We start from the raw sequence: 23,056 nt of genomic DNA, 5'->3' as shown, positions 1-23,056 counted from the left end.
AGGAGAAAATAATCAATTGACTATTTTTTCAAGTCGGTTCGGGGTTGGTTCCCTCAGGGCATTTTTCACTTCAGTCGATAAACTATAATTTTGTTTTAAGGGTTTCAAAAACATATTACTAACTTTCATCCAGTGAATACTGTTATTGATATAACAATACAAATAATGCACATTGGTTATCCCAATTAATATTTCTATATTTATGTATAGCACTCATTATTTTCAAATAATAAAAGTACACAAACATTATAATTATAATACAATTATTGATCATTCAAAGTAAAATTCCACATATCAGGCTTTATTGTCCATATTTTAAAAAATAATTCTTTCGTAGCACACCAATTTGCTTGATATCTCTCAGACTTTTTCTTCATTTTACTATATTCTAGTTTTCTTAGAGATTCTTCTCCACAAATGTTATTGCATAATTCATTTTGTTTTATTAAAACCTCTTGGAACAGTTTGTAAAGTTTGTATTTACTAATAGACAAACAGCAGCTGAGACTATTGGCTTTCTTCTTGGTTAATCCTAATTTTTGACCTTGAACTGCTACTTCTAATAAGCTGAAATTGAAATAATATTGATAATTACATTTTTATCTTTGATTATTCAATAAATAAATTTGATTGATGATGCAGTTAGTTAGCTATGAAAGTGAAAACTTTTTGTTTTCAGTGACAACTATTAAAATTACAAATAATTTGCAGATAAGAGAGAAAAATGATAAATAACAGTAACATATGGTGTAAATTAGTTATGAACACATTTTTATTAATACACTACAAACATTTTAAACGGACTTTATAAAAAGAGGTTTTCAATTAGACTGTGTTTTTTGGTGTAACTTTTTACTCCATTTGACTGTATTTTATGGGTATGACTGTATTATATATAATTTTTACTGGGTTTTTATTACAAAGCTCGTGCCTGCAGTGTGGCCCAATTCAAACTAAACGAGGTCTGAAGAGTAAATTTTGAGCCATCTCTAATAACACAGGCCCACAAATAAAGGTGCTGCACATTTTACCAGACTCAAAATTTGAGTGTAGGGGACCAACAGACCCCAAATTTATCATATCAAAAAGCTTAACCTTAGATGGGTCTGGTCAAAAGTATAATCCCTATTCAATCGACTCATTACACTCACTACCTATATTGATAATGTTTACATTTAATTACTTGTTGGTGTAAATGGTTGGTCGGTTTTTTGTGTTTGATAACAGACACAATTGTTCAACTTACTTTTGTTTTGTTTTAACCCATACAATACTCCCAGCAGCTGGTCTTATACAATCCCCTTCTCGTATATGAGGAAATATTTTTGAACATTGGTAAAATTCAGGAATGTATGTAAGCATTTTTTCTATTGAAATATCACAATTTCTCTTTAAAAAAGCTCTTTGTAATGCTTTTTCACAGTAAGGAACTCCAGAACCAAAAATAAAATATTTTATAAAAATTGGTTCAGACAATAACATGTCTAGCAATGCTCCCTGAATACCAACATGTATCCACCGAGCCATTTTGTCGCTGCATGACACTGACAATGTTCTATCACCTCTTCCAGGCTTTGTCCTCACCTGTCCAAGTAAGTGATAATTATCCCCCGGCTTTTTCGGATCTTGATCTGTATGAGGCAAGCATTTTGCACCTGTTCTATAAATATCTAACTTTTGTCTTTTACTTTCAATGTCACAGCTATCTTCCTCAGCATCTCTCTTGCTCGATAAAACTATATTACCAACATCATCTTCTATTCCAATTTTGGGTATTATTGATGCATCACCACATGGCATCTGTGATGAATAAAAAATAAACTCTATATTTTCTCTCAGTTTGAATTTATTTTTATCTTTAACAAATATGGATGGCTTATTCTCTATTGTGTGAACAATATTTTTATACAAGTAAATTAAAAATCCCCGTCGCGCGAAAACTTCAGCATGAGAGTCGTTTAAGATGTTACCTGCTGGAGACATCTTCGAAGCTCCAATGCACTTTGAACCAGTGCCCAGGGAAACAACGTCGCACACTTTTGTTACTTTATCAAATTGCACTATCCCAGAAAGTACAGTCCATTCATCTTTAACTGGTTTACCTGATTTTGGAAGTTTATCATACAAATTTATACAATATTCTGCAATTTTGTCTATAGAAAATTCTAGCATTTTAATTATCTATATATAGAAAATAAAGAACAAAAATATAATATTTCTGTGATGAGAAAAGAGAGATTTTTTTGGTTTTTGGTTGATAAACAAATAAAACTTCAAACCCAAATGACAGCTGAATAGTAATATGACAATGACATTAGACACTGGTTGATAGTGTTGTACACGAAGCATAGCTACAAGGAGTGCGAACCACAGGTGCGAACGTATAATGTTGAACGAATGGTCTCGATTTAGGAGACAAAGTTTTTGCCGGTAGAGCTCACCATTTTTTCAAGAAGTACTCGTTTAAAAGGATTTGAATGAGGGAAGAGGGAAGTTTTGTTGTTGCTATTGACAGCTCTGGAAAAAAATATTCTGTAAAACGTGGAATTAAATAAAAGTTTTAGGAAATTCTTAAAAACTTTTCAAATGCTGTAAACCTAACAATATAGAAAAATTCAAGGGATAATTTGCAAAGCTAAAAACTTGTGGTATTAATGAATAATAATATAAAAATTAGTAGTAGTTAGTCCGTTTTATTCAATGGAAAAATAAATAGATATATAAAAATAGATTTAAAAAATTTTAGTTAATAAAATTAATAACTACAAATTGCCTTAAAATTTTTAAATATTAAAATATTAAAAAAAATCCAAATGCCTATTAATTTCAGTATTTTCATTAAATGTAGTAGATTGCTATCATCAAACATCACAAATAACTGTCGATCCTTCGGAGGATAAAAGATTGCCATACAATCCTGAGACTACAGAACTCAATTTTGAAAAGGCCGTCTATGATTCCATTCGTGAATATTTCATTAAACTGGACTGGAACCAACTGCTTACTTTTGTAACTGTTCTATCCGTAGCACTTTAATTGAAACACATGACTAGAAAATGTCCTCGCATTTTTAAAAACATATATTTTTTAATTCTTTCTCATGCTCATCTCATGGCTTTAAAATGAAAAATGCAAAAATGGAAATATTCCTTTTAGAAAAATCATTCATTATTTCAAATATCGTGTCAATCTTTACTGTTTTTGTCCAAAACATAATTAACACAACTTCTTCTAAGATTTTCGCCTTCCGATTTCTTTTTATTATAACTAACTTTAAATAAATAAATTAATATTTTATATTTAAATTAATTAAATTCAACATTCTTGAGTTAACGCGTGTTTACTTGTAATAATAATAATAGTATCGGTACGTCCTAAATTCTAGCGCAGCCAGCGGCGGCAGTAAAGAGAATTAAGATCTGGGTTTATTATTGTGTAAACGAAGTATAGATTCTTCTCTGAGGATCACCAAGGTCCAGTGGATCCGGAAGTCTATCTAGATCCATTTATAATGTAAAGAAAAAAGACAGTAAAAAGGTTAGATTATTTTCACTGAGAAATTTTAAGGAAATGCGAAATCTGGCGTGAACTCATGTGTATTGCCCATAGTCACCACGCGGTGCAGGCGGGTTAGTGACCGCAGGGCTGGCTTTGTCGCACCGTAGACGCTGCTGCCCGTCTTCGACCTGTGTATTTTAAAGCCAGCAGTTGGGTCATCCACCATCGGTCTGCTTTTTAAGTTCCAAGGTGGTAGTGGAACTGTGTTATCCCTTAGTCGCCTCTTACGACAGCCACGGGAAGAGAGGGGGTGGCTATATTCTGTACTGCCATAACCACACAGCAGTTAAAGAAATGCTAATAAATACAAATTAAACCTCAAAAATATCCCTAACACGTGTGTGAACAAAACTTTATATTTCTAACTAATACAGTTTTAAATATGACACTTTCAAAATTTGTTAACTGTATTGTAAAATAATATTCAAAAATATATCCAAGCGCCAGAACTGCAAATATCATGCCCATCTTCAATTGATGGTATGCGAATAATTTTAACAAAATGTATATAAAATAGATAGTTTGCTGAGTACTTCGCGTTAATGAACCTTGAATATATAAATACAATTTTTACAGTGTAATTGTAAGTCTGAAATCTGTCTGAATATAGAAGAAACAAATAACAGGTAGTAAGGCCCAGACCCTTCTAGTAACCGCCTTCCCCACGTCTCTATGAAATAACTTTTGATGGGCTAAAATTTTCCGCAGGTCACTCAGGTATATAACTTATCATAAAATAGCAATAAATAAGCATCTACGTATATAATTTAAAGAAGATTTTACAACTTTCTCAAAATGTTGTAGATGTCTTTTTAAATATTCTTTTCATTTTCTTGCATTTTCTGAAAACATTTACCATAGTAATGTATATTTTTTACACAATAAGAAAACAGAGATTTTAACAAAAAAACCCACCGACTTTTTTAAAAAAGCTGATAATTTTAAGTGAGAATTTTGGATTGAAAATGAGGGTGCTTTTTCGATATTAAGGTCAAAATAAGGTGAAAAAATAAATATTTTAAATAAAAAAAATCACAGTGTGTTTGGAACATAAAAAGGTAAATTTTCACCACATTTCGTATAAAAGGCTTTTTTTTTCTTGTAAAAGAAAAATAAAAAACCAAAAACTTGGTTACTTGAATTTTTCACATGAATTTTGAGTACCTACAACTTTACCATTGAATTAAGATAGAGATAAAGCCCCCTCCCTACCACTTCCCGACCTCAGATCGCCCGTACTTTTTTGTTCCTTTCATTTTCGTCGTATTATCTTTCTTTTCCAATGGGTTTCATCCTACAATAATTTGTTTTCACTTTTTACTATTTTCAGAGGCTAAAAGCACTGGTCTATAATGGCAGCTAAGTATGGAGCTTGCGATGGAATAGAAATGATTATTAAGCCTATTATTTCCGAGTGTTAAATATAATCAAAAATAAATGTATTGATTTGTAGAGAGAATATTTTGATAAAAAGTCGAAAGACAAATGCATCTGGTACCGGACCATACAACCTCACCCGCTCAATGTACCTCAGATAGACACAGGGCGGCTAAGATCTAGATTAGGTAAAACCGAATTAGAAAAACCGAATTATGGGGTTTTTGGGTGTGGAGGGTGGAGGGTGTAGGGGAATATATACAAGGTAACACTGTCACACCTCAAAACCCCATGGTTATGGAGATATCCATGGTTAAAGTTTTGAGGTTAGAAGAAGAATTTAAAGCTATTATAATACCTTTGAGCTCGTAAGGTTTGCATTGTGTGACAAATCGACACTTTTAAACAAAATAACGCGTCAGGCATAATATTCTAATAAAATTAGTAACATTGCGTGCTAGAATATAGGTTTAGAAATTCGAGAAATACCCAAAACTGAATCGGAGCACCCCACTGTCCACGTGGTCTTGGTCTGTCCTACCCCTAGAGTGTTTTTTTTGTGCCGCGGAGGCGCGGAGGGAGGGCAGGGGGGCACTCATGCTCCGTTCCGCAGCGGAGGCTGGTCGCCGAAGGCTCTCCGCTCAGCCGCTCCTCTACGCATTCGTTCGCGCGCTTTCGCACGCAAGGGCGGAAGGGCTGCACTTCTCGCAGCGCCGGAGCCAAGCGTTCCTCTAACTTTCGAAATTCTTCTTCTAACCTCAAAACTTTAACCATGGATATCTCCATAACCATGGGGTTCTGAGGTGTGACAGTGGTACCAGGGGTAGCGTTCCCCACCCTCTCCCCCCCTTCCCCCCACGGTCCCGAAATTCGTTTTTACCTAATCTAAAGCTTTACCCACAGGGCTATTAACCAGAAAAGACGTTGTCACTGCTTTACAGTTGCGGTCTGGACATATTCCATTCAATAAATTTGGCCATTTGATGGGTTAAACTCCACACCCTAATTATTCAATTTATGGAGTAGTAGAGGATGCCTATAATATATTAATGTTATGTATTAAGAACGAAACCAGAAGACACCAATTTTTTCCTAATAAACATTTTTATACGAATGTTGGAGAATGTAATAGTATTTCGACAAAACCAGAATCTAATTCGGCAAAGAAACCGTATAAATTGGTCGATGAAGTTCAATCAATAGTGTCTTAAGGTGTGGTGATCATGTAACTGTATTAACATAAAAGTATAATAACAGAGCGACATAGAGAGATAGAGACAGAGTGAGTCGCAGTAGTAGCAAAGCTCTTTAATAAAGAAAAAAAGGTGGCCCCCTAATAAGAAGGTAGTTTGTAATTCAAACGCCCTCATTATTCATAATGACTAACATTCTGGGAATATACAAATATTATTATAAATAAAAACGTATTAAATGATTCATGTAGTACTTATGAATGTTACTTAAAATTTTACGAACTGTTTTGTTGAATCTATTTTTAAAAATTATTAAATAACCGCTAGCCTCTAAATTTAGCTATTGAACTCTATTATTATAATGAAACATAGTCTTGTTATTGTACATTATCCAGTTTTGTGTAGTTTCTGATTACTTATGATGTAACGGGCCTAAATCATTGTGAATTGAAGAGTTGTGAGAGCATTAGAAAACATTATTGTGGGTTACGTATTGCTTAGGGCGCAAATTACACCAACTTCAAAGAAAACTTCCTCATTGATACCCTATGAAATTAAATATTACGTCCCTTATATGAGAGGTACTTCACAGATACTTATCAATTATACTAATGACTATAAGTCTCTTACTAGTATTATCTTGTAAAAAGAAAAAACGATAAGCACCATAGGAAGGGCTCTTATACTTTATATACCACTGCAGTGGCGTGGCGTGGTTTTTTGCCGCCCGGGACCCACGGAAAATTTGCATTGCAATTCATTTTTTATTCACATTAATTAAACACATTCATTGCAAGCACAGTTTTCATTATGTTCACTAACCGACTACAAAAAAGTAGGAAGTTTTCAATTCTACTATATATTTTTGATGTACGTTACCTTGCGGACACAATTTTGAATACTTTTTTGGCAATTCAAAAAATCGTGTTAAATTGATGCACCCCTGTCGTGTGCCGCCTGAGGCCATGATCTCTGTTTAAAAAGTAAAAAAAAAAAATTATAAATTATAGTGGATGTGTAAGACTGTAGAAAAAATTAACAACCCTTCTATATTTTTTTTACATTTCAAAAATTCTGTGACTAAAAAAAATGAAAAAGAATATAACATAATATGTTGTCAAATTAATATCCAAAATTACATCTTGAGCACAGATATATGTGCTCGTTAAAAAAAAACTTAGCATACAGAAACTTACAATCAGGACTTTAAAATACGTTTCAAGTCTTTAACACTCGGTTTGTATAACTTTCATACTTTAATTGGTCGAATGACAACATTGTAAGTATTTGAAAAATAGCAACTTCAAATCAAATAAGTAATTCAACGCAAGACAAATTCTTTAAAAAAAATTTAAACAAATGATAAGAAATACCTAAACAAGTACCTAGGTGTATAATTCCTTTAAAAACTTAGGACGCAAATAATCCGCTTTAATATGTATCAACTTAACAAATTTTCAAATCTAATTTTTTTAGGTCTATGTGTTATAGTCAGCTCGGCTTTCACGGCGACGTATGTAGTACAAATTGTTTTGTTTCATTTTAATATATTAATATATTCACAATTGCTTAAGTACAGCTAAAACGATTCAGAAAGGTAGGTCATATCATAATATTTTAACTTTGATTGTACCCGGCTTTAACAGACACTACACCTTACGATTTAGATGAATTCTCAATAAAGCAACGGCTATCTCTCGTATCAATCTTTCAAGTAATGCTTATAATGAATAATTCAGAACTTAACAGTATTATGCAATAATATCGAATACAAATTGAAATCGTTTCGAAGTAATTTGTACTAAAGCGGACCCCTGCAGAGGGAAACACCCCAAAATTGTAACGTAACAAAGGCTCGAATGTCGACGATTTTGAATCAATTTATTTTGATGATTGCATGAGAAAAATATGCCTATATTAAAGTTGAATATCGAATGCCCATGTCATAACAATTTAAATAAATGTCAGAATGTTTTGATCTAAACTCCATTCGCAATAATGTATAGGATCTTTTAGGTGTAAAATATCACATTCCACATGAAAAAAAAACTAGCCCGTATTTAAATTTAACTTATTTAAATAGACGAGCTATACCGATTATATATATATATATATATAGTTCATATTCACATACATTTGATATTGCTATCTATATTTTTTTATATAATGAGTTTAACCATTGTTGTATTTACCATTTAGAAAAACCTCGGTTAACTTAGTTATAATAATAGTATGTTTATTTCATACAAGGGCCATAGAATCAAATAACAGTATACAAGTTGTACCTCTTGTTCAATGAAATCTCAAAAAATTATAAGGTCAAGTTATTAGTGACACCGCCTGATTTTAAATGATTTATGATGGATGTTTAGTACCTCCGGGTTCGGAAAAAGTAATTTATTATTATTTTACTTTTTGACCTAATGACACTAATCTATCGATACACATTTGATGAAGAACCTTAATATCTCGTCATTTAATATTAAATTAATTTTACATTCAAATACAGGTTTTTTTAATAGTAAATGAGTTTCTTCCCGATTCTTCTCTGCAGAATCTACATTCCGAATCGGTGGTAACTTCACTTTTAACGATAATTGAAATTCTTATTTGCAAAATAACTATTCGCAGATGCCTTTAAAGCCTTCATTTTATTTTTGAATTTTCTACCTTTCCTTGCCTTGAATTACAAATATGAATCACAAAGGTGCATGTGGTAGTTACCGAGAGAATACTCTCCGCGTTACGGTGGGAAGACACACGAGAGTAAGAGAACAGACACCTAAGAAATATTTTTTTGTGAAAAAAATAACAATATCTAGAAATTAATATTTTTACAATTTACAACAGATTAATGCAACTAAATTATAATATTTATAGGAAAAATTTACGTTGTTATTTTTTATGTTTACAATTTCTGATTTTTTTATAATATGTATTTAAATTAATAATAAGTTACTTGTTTTTTATCACTATTAGGAAGATTTTTTATATTTTATATTGGTGTTGGGATTGACTCAACGGTCACAGCACTGGTTTTTTTTATACTAGTGATATACATCTACGAGCTTATGAACCCATGTCCTTTTTTATTCTAAAAACATGCAATTTTTATTTTTATTTTTTTTATTTCAAGGTAGGCGTTACTCAACAACACACCACAACGCAGCACTGGTTTGTGGCTGTTGCGCTAGCGGTTGCGTGTTCAATCCCTACATATGACAAACATTTGTATTGGCCATGCAGATGCTTGCCATGGTCTGGGTGTTTGTACAATCCTTGTGGGTCTCCCCACCGTGCATCGGAGAGCAACTTTAACTGTCGGTCCCAGTTCTAATCATATACACGATAATAGCGATAGTTACCTAAAGTAGCTAACCCGTATTGGAGCAACGTTGTGGATTAAGCTCTGCTGTTGCGTACTTTATATTTCAAAAGCTTACGAAACAAAATAAAAAAGAGTTGTCACATCGTACATGATCCATATTCCGTACATGATAACAGTCGCAAACAAAGACTTCTAGTCAGAATATACGTAGTTCACATCAAACGCAAGATTATTTGTCAACACACACAAATCAACCATAATATTTATTATATTTGTCAGCAATAGCACTGTCGTACGCAATTAGAAAGGAATTTATAAACAACAGATGCAACGATCGCGCCACCTAGCACATCGTTCGATAGTCATCTACCCTCATTTATTATATTACTCGAGTTATTCTGACGTGTATAAAACGAATAGTGCAACCGCCGCTAAGGCAGTCTTGGCTCTGGCTTGGCACGATACATTTGTTGTATCCTGCTAGTAGCTTAACCTAGACTCATTCGATAATTAATTTGTGCATACGAATTAATTGTTACATATTATGGCGGATAACTCGAGCAGTGAAGGTGAGCGTTGATACGTATCTCAAAGGAGATCTCCTTAAACCTACACCTGGGTCTCAAGTCCTAGGCACTGCTCTGAGTTACTCCCTCCGCCACACGATAGACTCGATCGGAACGCTGAAGAGCGCGCACGCATCCACGCGTTCGGTGAACGTTACAATTTTGTTATAATCTTTTAAGTACTACCCACATAATATTGTAAAGAGTGCGAGTATAACCTACGCCCGCGCCCTGCGAATATAGAAAAGGAGCTTCCAATCAGTCGAAAGACTACATATTATTAAAAATAATAGTATTACTTATAGCGATTGGAAGTACTGGATATTAACTTGCAAACGCAACAATTATAATAAATTAATGCAAATAAGATAAAAGAGTCTTTACTACAAGAACATTTTAAGTTTCAATGGTGATGATAACGAATCGGAATCGTGCCGTACTCACATTAGCTCGCCGCACGTTCCGACTACACGGAATCTGATATCTACGCAATGCTCTCAGTATTTCATGTTATTACTGTTTAGATGTATTCTTGGTGTAGACAAGTAATATTGTCAGCAATGATCGCAAAATTGTTTCTCCCGATATAGCCAAAGCGAATGTACAACAAAAAATTATAACTCAACTACATACTTTGGGTTGTCTTAGAGAAGATTGATAAAAATAAAATTTCTAATGAATATAAAACTTGCTTAACTCAAAGAGTTAAAATTATATTAGGTAATCCAAATGTGGAATGTGGAACTTTATCTAAAATGCAATAAATTATAATTTTTTCTTTTTTTTTTGAAATTAAAAATAAAACTATCGGGAACGAAACATTAAACAAAACAAAACTTAATTTTAAAGGACTACTAAGACTACTTTTTATTATTTAAGATGTCCATTGTCCATGCTGTGTGGTTACGACATCAAAGAATATAGCCACCCCCTCTCTTCCCGTGGGTGTCGTACGAGGCGACTAAGGGATAACACAGTTCCACTACTACCTTAGAACTTAAAAAGCCGACCGATGGCGGGATAACCATCCAACTGCTGGCTTTGAAATACACAGGCCGAAGAAGGGCAGCAGCGTCTTCGGTGTGACAAAGCCAGCCCTGCGGTCACTAACCCGCCTGCACCGCGTGGTGACTATGGGCAATACACATGAGTTCACGCCAGATTTCGCATTTCCTTAAAATTTCTCAGTGAAAATAATCTAACCTTTTTACTGTCTTTTTTCTTTACATTATAATGGATCTAGATAGACTTCCGGATCCACCAGACCTTGGTGATCCTTAGAGAAGAATCTATAGCGTCCCAGCGTGGTGACTATGGGCAAAACACATGAGTTCACGACATTTTTGACGTGAACTTGTGGAGGCCTATGTCCTGTAGTGGACTGCGAAAGACTGGTGTGATGATGATGATGATGATGTCCATTGTCGTGGTAAAAACATATGTAATAGTGATTTTTTTAACTTTTAAAAGATGAATCAAGTTTACTAAACTTTCAAATAATTACTTTCAATTTATATCTGTTTATTTACTAGCTGTCGCGACTTCCTCCGAGTGGAATTTAAATAAAAAGTTATTGTTCAGTTCGCAGAGTTATATTATAACTAAATTCTTAAAATAAAAGTAGCCTAAGTAACTCCTTACTACGTCAGCTATCTGCCAGTTAACGCTTACGCTTCAGCCTGTAATATCCCACTGTTGGGCATAGGCCTCTTTCCCCATGTAGGAGAAGGGTCAAAGCTTAATCCACCACGCTGCTCCAATGCGGGTTGGCGGATATATTCCCTACTATGAGTAACGATCGCTATCAGGTGTATATGATAACAACCGGGACCGACGGCTTAACGTGCTTTCCGAGGCACGGTGGGGAGACCCACAAGGACTGCACAAACACCCAGACCACGGCAAACACCAGTATGGCCAATATAAATGTTTGTCATGTGCGGGGATCGAACCCGCAACCGCCAGCACAACGGGTACAATCCACGGCTGTGACCGTTGCGCCAACGCGGCGTCAGTGAAAGTCCCTTCAAAATCGGTCCAGCCGTGTCAGAGATTAGCCGGAACAAACACCATTATTCTTAATATGTACGATTTTATTTTTGTGTTACCCACACATTAGGAATTCTAAACATTTTTTAATATCATATCAAAAATTGACCGCTCCAGCGGGATTCGAACCCGCATCTCCGACTGACCGTGTCGGCGCTCTAGCCAATTAAGCTATGGAACGATGTACCCGCTAGAGCGAAATTCTTGATATGATGATTTTTATTTTCGGTTTAAGCGAACCGTGGCGCCGTCTATAGTGAGTTCTTTACAGAGACCCGTAACTATTCAAAGTTTCATATTACAATGAAAATCTTTGACAGGAGACGACACCATGCTATTTTTAATATGTACGATTCTATTTTTGTGTTACCCACTCATTAGGAATTCTAAACATTTTTGAATATCATATCAAAAATTGACCGCTCCAGCGGGATTCGAACCCGCGTCTCCGACTGACCGTGTCGGCGCTCTAGCCAATTAAGCTATGGAACGATGTACCCGCTAGAGCGAAATTCTTGATATGATGATTTTTATTTACGGTTTAAGCGAACCGTGGCGCCGTGATATGTGGCCGGAAGCAGTAGCCCACTAAATGCCCGCGCAATTGGAGTAAAACGTTATTTCAATATGAATTCGCGTTGTGGAACGCACTGATTATTTTCCCGATAAATTTTTTTAAAATATTAATAATTACTTATTGAGTTATTATAGCTCATTAATTCTTTCGGGTGCCATCTGCGCGTGTCATGCGCAGTCGATATATATAAATAAAAATATTAAATACTGTAATTTTTAAGCCAAAAGTGGATTTCTTTTTTGGGTGCTGGCGTTGTAGCACCCAATTTTGATTTTGATTTTTCTCAAAAACGAGGACACGCGCAAATAAATGTTATTGATCCTTTTTTTCATAAATTTTAAATAAAACTAAATTATCATAAATTATAAATTCATAATTCTGGGTCCCAACATCATGAACCTCTCAATGGAAATTACTGGAGGAGGCCTATGGCAAGAGGCACACCGAGATAAGGGATATTTTATAAACACATGTATTATGTTACTATTTTTTGGTTCTCGTAAATAAGAGGCTTTATTATTATTTTTATTATAATGACAATAATAAGTCATAAATAAAAAAGTCATGCCGCTTGAAAGAATCAAGGCAGATTTACACAGGGTCAGTATTTTGTCAGTAGTCTTATGGTGTAAACACGTTTTGTAAAGTCAGTGCGGATAAATGAATTCTCGAAAACAGCTAAAAATCAGAGTTAATAATTTGTTGAGAAAATGTACCTTTGTGATGATGCAAGGACTAACTGGTATGTTAGAAGAAGAGATATCTAAAAAGAAACGAATTTGGGTAAGAAAATGGATAGATGACAGAGATCAAACTGGAGGCTCAGCTCTGTTGTTAACCCAGTTGAGAATTGAAGATGCTGGGGAATACAAACTGGCTTTGAGAATAACGCCAAAAGACTTTAAGACTTTGATGACTTGCTTATGTTGTTATCAAGCTCTATTCAGCGTCAAGACACATTTATGAGAGACGCCTTGCCCTAATTTATTATCCCACAGGCATTCATTATCGCGGTATAGTTCAATAATCTTTAAGTTCTCCGTATCGTTCAATTTTCGCGTCATTTTGTGATGTGGTTCAACACAGCGTAGTCCCCGTACAATAAAGCGGCAGCGAATGACTTCGGCATTTACACGGCGTCAGTTGCGCTAGCGTGGGTGGTGGAGGGCGCGGACTGACGCCGAAAAATATGAAGCGGCAATATTGAAGTCAATACTGACGCGACAGTGCTGTACTGACTTGAAATCAATTTACACGATGGCAGTAAGAGGTCAGCACTGACTCGGCAATGCACTGACGTTAGTTACTGACTCAATGTAAATCTGCCTTAGCCCATATATTAGTGTATTATCTATGGCCTTCACGTTGCATATGTAAATACCCAAACGACGGTGTTTATAATCCAAAATAAACCAAAGGATATTGATTGATTGATTGGTTTAATGACCAAAAGATATATTATCCAAAGTCACGAGGACGAAGTCGTGGCCCTTGGGCACAGCTAGTCATCAATATACCTATTTTACTTTGGTTTTTCATCTCTTTGTGTCGTGGCAGCACTATGAATTTGTCAAACAAATGTCAATTTGTTTTCATTCAATTTTAAGAAACTAAATTATTAGACCTGGTTATTTCTTATAAACGATTTCAATTGAAAGAATTTATAATACAAAATAAAAATGGGTAACTGGAAATTAGAAGTTGGACGAATGGCAATGTACACATCATTTCCCGTTGGACTGTTCTTTTTCTTTAATCAACCAACTTACTTTGAAGAATGGGTTACTAATACTAAACGTCAAATCTTTCCACCGGAGAATAAGCAGGACAGAGAAGCTATACAGAAGTTAATTCAAGATATGAGGAAGAAACAAATGAAATCAGTGGAAGGAGAATAAAAATACACTACAAATTACTTTAAAAATACATTAGGTTATGTTTATGTAAATATTTAATATAAGTAGTTAAAAGTAAACACTTTTTTTTTTGCAAAATTATATAACAATCAATTATATTTTCAGTGTGCTGGACATGGAATGGTAATGAACTTACATAATTTTTATGTGACTATGGCAAAGCCAAAAGGAGGGTTATAATTTTAGCAGTCTATCTATGTTTATCTGTTCCCTCATATCTCCCACAAATTTTTTTATTATTTACATAAATTAAATATCATTAGAAGCGTCTTAATTGTCCACTGACTAGGTTATATACATATATCACATTATATTGAATGTAGCACCCTGTAAAGGACAGTGGCGTACTAAAATTATTTTGTCATACTAAAATTAATTAATATGGGATATTAACCATGTTTTGTATTTTTATTTTTCGGAGTTCAATATTCGACATTATCTACAAATACAGAGTTGAGACTTAAAAATCTTTTTTTTTCATAGTCGGGTTTTAGTTTTTAACTTTCTTTATCTTGTGTTTATAAATGATTTGAGATGTATAACTACATAATAAAAGTAAACAGATAATATCACATTTGTTTCATATCATTACATAGTATAAAACAAAGTCACTTCCCGCTGTCTGTATCTTTAAAACTACCCGACAGATTTTGATGCGGTTTTCTGTTTCAGTTATTACAGAGGAAGGTTTATTTATTAATACTTTATTGCACAATACATTAAAAAATAGTACAAAAGGCGGGCTTAATGCTAAAAGCATTCTCTACCAGCCAACCTTAGGACATACAAGAGCAGAGGTTTGTAGGTGTGCAAAATCGGGTATTAGAAAAAATTCAGATAAAGAAGAAAAAAAAGGGGGAGGACATATAAAGTTAGGCTTAGTATATGCATGAGCAAATAAATTCATATATATATATTTCATAAGCATATAAACATACATAAACAGATACAACCTTGCATACATACATACACATATACATACATACATACGTACAAACGTACACACATAAATACATACATACATACATACATAAATACATGCATACATACAGACATACATGCATACATACATACCTACATACATAATACTTAATAAGCTGACGACAATAATAATCAAAACAATTGTGTTTGTTGAGTTCACCAAATTAAGTTAAATTTTGGCTAAGCCCTTAACTTACCTCTTAAATGAGTCATGTGAAGGAGCTTTACGGAAGGTTTATATGTATTATACATGCAGAATATAGTAGAGATAAAATAGAAAGGTCATAAAGTGAAAACATTGCATAAATAAAATCATGCGTTTTTTTTGGTTAAATTTTACATTTTTGAATCAAATAAAATTAATGTAACAATTATCTTTAAATCAGACAAATGGTGGGAGTAATAAGAAAATTTTGCAGTCTGTGACTGCGGAGTGATTTCACAGCAAAAAAAACCTTCAAACAAATTCTCAAATCTGTGGACAACAAGAGAGATTTTGATCAAATATAACACCTAAATAATTAAAATAACCATTATCGCTGTATGGAATTTCAACGCCATCAAAAATTATAGGATGTAGCTGTGATTTACGTCAGCGGCGAATACATCTCACACCTTCGTTTTGCCGACGATATCATCATCATAATTATGTCCACCTAGGTCATACCATTCAACTGGGTCGCAACAAGAAGAAAGCCGATAGGAGTATTTGTCGAGTCATCACTTCGAAGATTCCGAAATGCTTGAAAACAAAAATCATGGAGCAATGCGTCCTGCTGCTACTGACGAAGGGACTGGTCCACAAGTTTAAAGTCGCAGAACGTGGAATGGAACGGGCTATGCTTGAGGTTTCTCTCAAAGATAGGATTAGAAATGAGACTTCGCGAGAGAATGAAAGTAACCGATGTGTCTACCTACCACATCGAACTATGATTACTTAAATAGTAATAGTAATTCAATGAGGCTACTACAATAAAAAGGTATTTTTAAGGTAAAGGTATCGGTAAGGTTAAATAGTTAAAATGTAAGTTATATTGTAGTAGCCTCATTTAATTACTATTACTACTTAATTAATAATAGTTCGATGTGGTAGGTAGCCACACCGACATAGCCCACAGAATTAGCATGTCAAAGTGGCAGTGGGCTGGTCACCTGTGTCCTGTGTCGTAGGACCGATGGCCGTTGGAGCAGACGTGTCCTGGAGTGAAGATTGCGATTAGGCAAACGCCATGTGGGACGTCCTTCGGCACGCTGAACCAACAATCTATGTAAGATTGTCGGTGTATTCTGGATGAGGATTGCGGAAAACCGGGATATCTGGCACGAACTTGGGGAGGCCTATGTCCAGCAGTGGAATGCAATAGACTGAACTGACAGACTGAGTCACATTAAATATACTATGTATAAGACCACTGGCATGTAAACAAAATATTGAAAAAAAAAACGTAATAAGACAAGTATCGTAATAAGACATTTATCATAACATACACGTAGGTCAGTGAAAATTTAATGCTAGTACTTAGCTTACTTTTTTTTTTTACCGTCCTCATAGTACGAGATGTGCCTAACTCCTTGATATTCCGATGCTTTAGAAGTAGTGGCTATACCTACCCGCGGAATCCTGTCCGTGGAAACAACGTTCGTTGTGTTTAGAAATTCTTTAAACATTGATCAAGGGTGATTGATTTCGTTAAATGTTACGCGATATATGTTTTTTGGGTAGGTACTTGTCAGCAATAGTACTGTCGTATGCAATTAGTAAGGAATTTATAAACAACAGATGCACATCGTTCGCTAGTCAACTACCCTCACTTATTATATTACTCGAGTTATTCTGACGTGTATAAAACGAACAGTGCAACCGCCGCTAAGGCAGTCTTGGCTCTGGCTTGGCACGATACACTTGTTGTATCCTGCTAGTAGCTTAACCTAGACTCATTCAATAATTAATTTGTGCAAACGAATTAATTGTTATCTATTACGATTAATTTGGCTAGGCGAGACGTATAACTCGAGCAGTGAAGGTGAGCGTTGATGCGCATCTCAAAGGGGGCCTCCTTAAACCTACACCTGGGTCGCAAGTCCTAGGCACTGCTCTGAGTTACTCCCTCCGCCACACGATAGACTCGATCGGAACTCCGAAGAGCGTGCACGCATACACGTGTTCGGTGTACGTTACAATTTTGTTATAATCTTTGTAAGTACTACCTACATAATATTTATTGTAAAGAGTACGAGTATAACCTACGCCCGCGCCCTGCAAATATAGAAAAGGAGCTTCCAATTAGTCGAAAGACTACATACTTAATGAATAAAGCATAGATATAGTAAAAAAAAGTAGATAATGCGCGGCTTTTGTTGTTAGTGAAGCCACAAAACTCGGCTCCTTCAAGTAAATACACGCGCTCACGCACACATATGCATCAAACTACGCTCATTTTCGTTAGTATGTCACGAGGCTTCATACAGTAACTTTGCTTATAAAATGCCGTCTTGTGTGATTAAATGGTGCAAAAACAATACCAAAGTAAACAAAAAATCTGAAGGAATATCGTTTCACACGTAAGTACATATAAAACTTTAAATTTATTGTTATTCCAAAATAATATTGAAGTTATTCGGAACTTATAATTTCAATGTCACGAAATGACGTACCACGGGAGTGTTGCCAGTAGTTCTTTTTTGCAATACCCCAAAATGTGGGTAAGTAAATTGTACGCAATCAGAAAAATAATTAAGTAAAAAGTAGACACAGTTATTGTTTTTTTTTCTCGTGTTATTTTATGTTACATAAATTGAAAATAAAAAAATCAAAATATATTTATGAAGTATTAACTCGTTTGTTTTATGTTTTAACTTTTTACAATTTTTGAGTAAACTAGGTACCCATATTTTACTATCAAATTTCATGGTTTTAGGTTTCCAACGAATATTTTAATAAGAGGTGAATGGGTAGCGGCTGTAAGAATGAGAAAATGACCACGATTATGCTGGCCATGCGCATAAAGTCAATTTAATACGATTAGTGATTGAAAAATATTTGAACATAAGACTACATCATATTAGTAAAATGCAAACAATGACGATGACTTTAAAAAACTTATACAACATAAAGGATTCTAGGTTTAAGAAAAATAGTTAACAAAAACCGACTGCAAACTGAAAAGAGATAAACAGAGGGGATAGGAAGTGTCCATTCATACGATTATCTTACGAATATATTTTTTTATTATTCTACCGATTTTTTGTTTTATTTTTAGTAAATTAATTTAAAACTATAAATAGGTTTTTATTTTCACATACCCATTTTACCTATATTAAATTAATTGTTTAATAAAAATTTTAGGGACTTTTTTTAAAAGGTGTCAACACTTCACTCACTCACACATCTTTAAAAAAGTGGCTTCAGTTTTCTGTTCTAGGTGCGTTATCTACCTTTTTTTACTTGATCTATGGAATAAAGTAAATTACGCGAAAGCTAACCGTCATCAAATCCAAAACGCGTTCGATCGACTTTAAAACAAATTTGAAACTTAATAGATCCAAATAATAAATGTGAATTCATACCTCAACGGGAAGTATCAACGTGCTAAATATTGTAGATAACAGCAATAATAATATCAATAACATTTTAAAAAAACTTTAATAAATATAAAACATAAATATTCATAAATGTTGTATAAATTAAGTATAATCTATTTACTCTATCTTTACATGTCTTTTGTACTGGTAACTTATAATTAGTCCAACTAATGTAGACAAAAATGAAGGATATAAAACATACTCTATACCACAGTACTCCCCAACAAGACCAGCTAGCATTGGTGCAACCACCCCTGATAAAGATCTAACACTATTTGAGGCACCTATCAAAGTTCCTCTGTGATCTTCGTGACTACTTTTCACAATCATTTCTAGTGTTACAAGTCTACCTACTGCATTTCCTATTGATAATGGAATTAATAAAATAGCATACATTATAATATTAAATGACAGACAAATACCTAAGAGAGATAGAGTTTTCAGAAGAAAAACATGATGGTTTCTTATGCTATAGTTATTATCATGAGAATAAAAACTGTTTATGTAGCCTATTAGGAAGCTTGATACTGTACCAATCACACCTTGTACTGAAACTACATAACCTACGTGTTTAGGGGTAAGGCCAAACTGTGTTTTTAAGTATAAAGAGTAACTAGAGTAATAGACTCCCATTGCAAAACTACTTGTAGCTTGAAACATAAAAATCGTCCAGTATTTTGACCATTTAACTTTTGATAATTCTACAAAAGATTGTTTGACACAATTTAACGGCATAAGGAAAATATTATGTTGAGAACCTTTGATATCAGATTTCTTTTTTACAGGTATAGTTACATTTGGAAGCAGCGTTACAAGACCTGAAACAACAAAAAATACAAATAAAGGAAATTATGACATATTATTTAATTAAACAGTCAATAGAGCTCACCAGCATTTATTATAAAAACTATGCTCACAGCAATTCCAATAAAACTGAAACCATGACTTGGATAATCTTCAGCTATGTGCCCACCAATAATAGGTCCTAATGTTATACCAATTCCAGATATAGCAGCCATTTTTCCGTAAATTTTAGACTGCTTTTTTTCATCTTTTTCATAATCAGGTACTAGGGCTTTAGTTAATAATTGTGTTTGTTTAAATAAACCTGGAATTCAAACATAGCTTTTTGAGACAACTATCTACATTCTCAGTTTAATATTAGATTAGTTTGTGGATATACTAACCTAAAACTGCCCTTAATAGTAGAATAACTGCTACTGAACTTGTTAGACCAAGTATCATATAAGCAAGACTGCATACTATAAGTGTTAATATTAATATTTGTTTACGACCTCGTAAATCACTAAGGTTACCCTAAAAAAAAAAAAAACATGCTAAATATTTATTTATTAAATTGGTTATAACTAGAGAAATTAAAAAGCTGTAATATTTTACCATTACTGGTCTTAGTGCAAACTTAAATTGTTACTTCTAAACATCTTCTAAGTAGCATAAGACAATTTGTACAATACAATGTAATTGTAATGAAAGTATATACTCCAGGTTTTATGCGGTTTATGGTTGGATGCGGCCATCAATTTGGAATAATTACATCTAACACAGTCAAAATGTAGCCAAACTGTACACTGATAAAATCACACTTTTAAATGTTTTTTTAGTTATACATTCACATGTCGTTTAAATTTTTATTTACTATCAAGTTCAAAGTGGAATACTCAGTTACCCAGACCTGTTTCAATATTAGTAATTAAATGTTAACTGTTGTATTTTTTGTGAAAATATTTAAAATTTTATTCTTATATATATTTTATTTCTCTATGTTACTTTGTTAATCAATTTTAATGTAGTTCATTTATAAAAATGTTAAGGTACGTGAAATGGAATTGTGGTACTGAGGATAAGGTAATCAATCCAGAGACTGTACACATATTTATACTAGTGCAAAATGTAAAAAAAGACAAGATAAACGATTATTAACATACTTACAATTAGTGGGCCAGATCCTAACTGGAAACCTGCATAGAGAGAACCAAGAAGCCCAATTTGAATATGATTACCACCCATTTGACGTACATTATTAGGAATTAGTGGCACTATTAGGCCTACTCCCAGTAAATCCTGAAAATATGTAAATTTAAGAGTAAATAATATTATTGAAATCCATAATTAACAAAACAAATTAATTAATCGGTCCCGGTTGTTATCATAAAAACACATGATAGCGATCATTACTCATGGTTGGTAATATATCCGCAACCCCTGGTGCTACAGCATGATGGATTAAATCTCCGACCCTTCTCCTATAGGCAGAAGGAGGCCTATGCCTAGCAGAGGGAATCGAGAAAATAAATCAATGCCTCTAAATATATTATACTCAACAGCCCCCAATAAAATTGTAGGCTGAGGATATTCAGAGAATAGTGTGACTCCAGCGGTAATCGAGCGTGACTGGTACTTCTATAAAAAAAAAACGGTAAGGCTTTAAATTAAGAAACGTCGAATTATCTAAGCTCAAAATTTGACCGTTTAACGACATAATTTCGTTACAAAAAGAAAACCTTAACCATCTAACTACGAAATTACTGTTTATCGACTTAATTTAGTAACAAAAAAAAAAAAAAAATAACCCTAAACTATCTAACTTCAAAATGCGGTTCTTAATCTAAAGCCTGGCTAAAAAAAACTAACCTCAAAATTAGAACGTTCATCGGCATGATTTTCTTCCGTGACGTCTCCGGCGTCTAAAAGACACGGGTATTCAGTGTGATTAAATTATGGAAACAGAACCACAATAGATTTGAAACTGTACATAGTGCTAGTCACGCTAAATTACCGCTAGAATCACGAGTGTCCGAATATCCTTAGCGAAAATTATAATAATAAACGTACCAAAAACGCCACAAACTGTAAGAGTGCAATTGTATTAGACATTTTTATGCGTTTATAGTATTTCTGCTTCTATTTATTACTTGTTTTTATTTTGCCAGACGACTAAAGGTAAATAATAAATAAAACTATTTCATTTTGAACTGTAAGGCTTATTCAAAGAGTAAAGTAACTTGCTTATACAAAAGAGTGCCCTCTTGCAGGTTTTATTGTTAACTGTGAACACTAGCGCCCTCTGCAAAATGATTCCGTCAATTGTAAATATATATATATATATATACACCTATAAATGTTCAAATTATGTATTCGTATTGGTATTACTCACTTTTGTAAATATTCATAAAAAACGCATTATTCAACATGTTATAAAGCAGAATTTTACGAATACAATAAAATAATAGTATAGAACAATATAATAGATTATTGATTTAAATATACGTTTTCTATGAATATGTACACAAAATGAGTAACAAATGAAAATTGCTAATAATTTTACCTACCTATTACCTATTATATTCTTTGAAATAAATATTGTTTGTTAACTAGTAAAATATATCTGTAAATATATTAATCGACTCGATAGGGAAAAATTGGTAGTTAATTAAACATGTTCAGTTTGTTTATTTTTTATTTTTATTATGTTTATGTTTTTCATAATACAATTTTGCAGCAATTTTGGTCTCATCCTCACCATCATATCTAATTCTCCCTGCTAAAATTCTATTTACCGAACGACACCAACTATAAATTAGTAATTTTATCGTTGTATCTACAAAAAAATTTTTTAATTTGTCTTTATGTATTTTACAATTAAATGGGAAGACCACAAGAGTATCCGTCAGTAGAACCATGTTTTGTTTTACATAACAAATCTGAACATTTTTTGACAATGTCGATGTAACAATATTTTGAATATTTTGGAAGCATTTGGTTAGTTCATCCGATGGGTAACAAAGCCATTTTTTATTTTTATTATATTCTCTTAATCGTATGTAAGAATTATTTTTGTTATCTTTAGTAGCTATCAATGACGCTTTGCAATTATTACAATTTTTAACCACACTTTGAAGACATTTCGT

The 23,056-nt window shown here is 33.5% G+C and overlaps 3 protein-coding genes and 1 long non-coding RNA gene across 4 annotated transcripts; 2 read left to right on the top strand and 2 right to left on the bottom strand.

Annotated features, from left to right (window-relative positions):
• Positions 1-241: 241 nt before the first annotated feature.
• LOC123654990 (tRNA-specific adenosine deaminase 1) lies at positions 242-2,233 on the bottom strand. Its single transcript, XM_045590841.1, has 2 exons — positions 1,247-2,233; positions 242-567 (listed from the first exon to the last, which is right to left on the bottom strand). Exons 1-2 carry the CDS (start codon positions 2,170-2,172, stop codon positions 264-266), a joined length of 1,230 nt encoding a protein of 409 aa, XP_045446797.1. The 5' UTR covers positions 2,173-2,233; the 3' UTR covers positions 242-263.
• Positions 2,234-14,168: 11,935 nt separating this feature from the next.
• Positions 14,169-15,133, top strand: LOC123655329 (protein PET100 homolog, mitochondrial). The gene has a single exon (XM_045591141.1). The coding sequence runs from the start codon at positions 14,328-14,330 to the stop codon at positions 14,544-14,546; it is 219 nt and encodes a 72-aa protein (XP_045447097.1). The 5' UTR covers positions 14,169-14,327; the 3' UTR covers positions 14,547-15,133.
• Positions 15,134-19,169: 4,036 nt separating this feature from the next.
• Positions 19,170-22,132, bottom strand: LOC123655328 (major facilitator superfamily domain-containing protein 9-like). The gene is made up of 5 exons (XM_045591140.1): positions 21,981-22,132; positions 21,078-21,209; positions 20,315-20,444; positions 20,017-20,235; positions 19,170-19,945 (listed from the first exon to the last, which is right to left on the bottom strand). The coding sequence occupies exons 1-5, from the start codon at positions 22,020-22,022 to the stop codon at positions 19,245-19,247; spliced, it is 1,224 nt and encodes a 407-aa protein (XP_045447096.1). The 5' UTR covers positions 22,023-22,132; the 3' UTR covers positions 19,170-19,244.
• On the top strand, positions 19,624-20,011 carry LOC123655331. The gene is made up of 2 exons (XR_006743382.1): positions 19,624-19,704; positions 19,913-20,011. It is a non-coding gene; the product is annotated as an uncharacterized LOC123655331 (long non-coding RNA).
• Positions 22,133-23,056: the final 924 nt, after the last annotated feature.

The sequence above is a fragment of the Melitaea cinxia genome, chromosome 7 (genome assembly GCF_905220565.1).
Source record: "Melitaea cinxia chromosome 7, ilMelCinx1.1, whole genome shotgun sequence".
NCBI classification, from domain to species: Eukaryota; Metazoa; Arthropoda; class Insecta; order Lepidoptera; family Nymphalidae; genus Melitaea; species Melitaea cinxia.
This window is presented reverse-complemented; position numbering and strand designations above follow the sequence as displayed.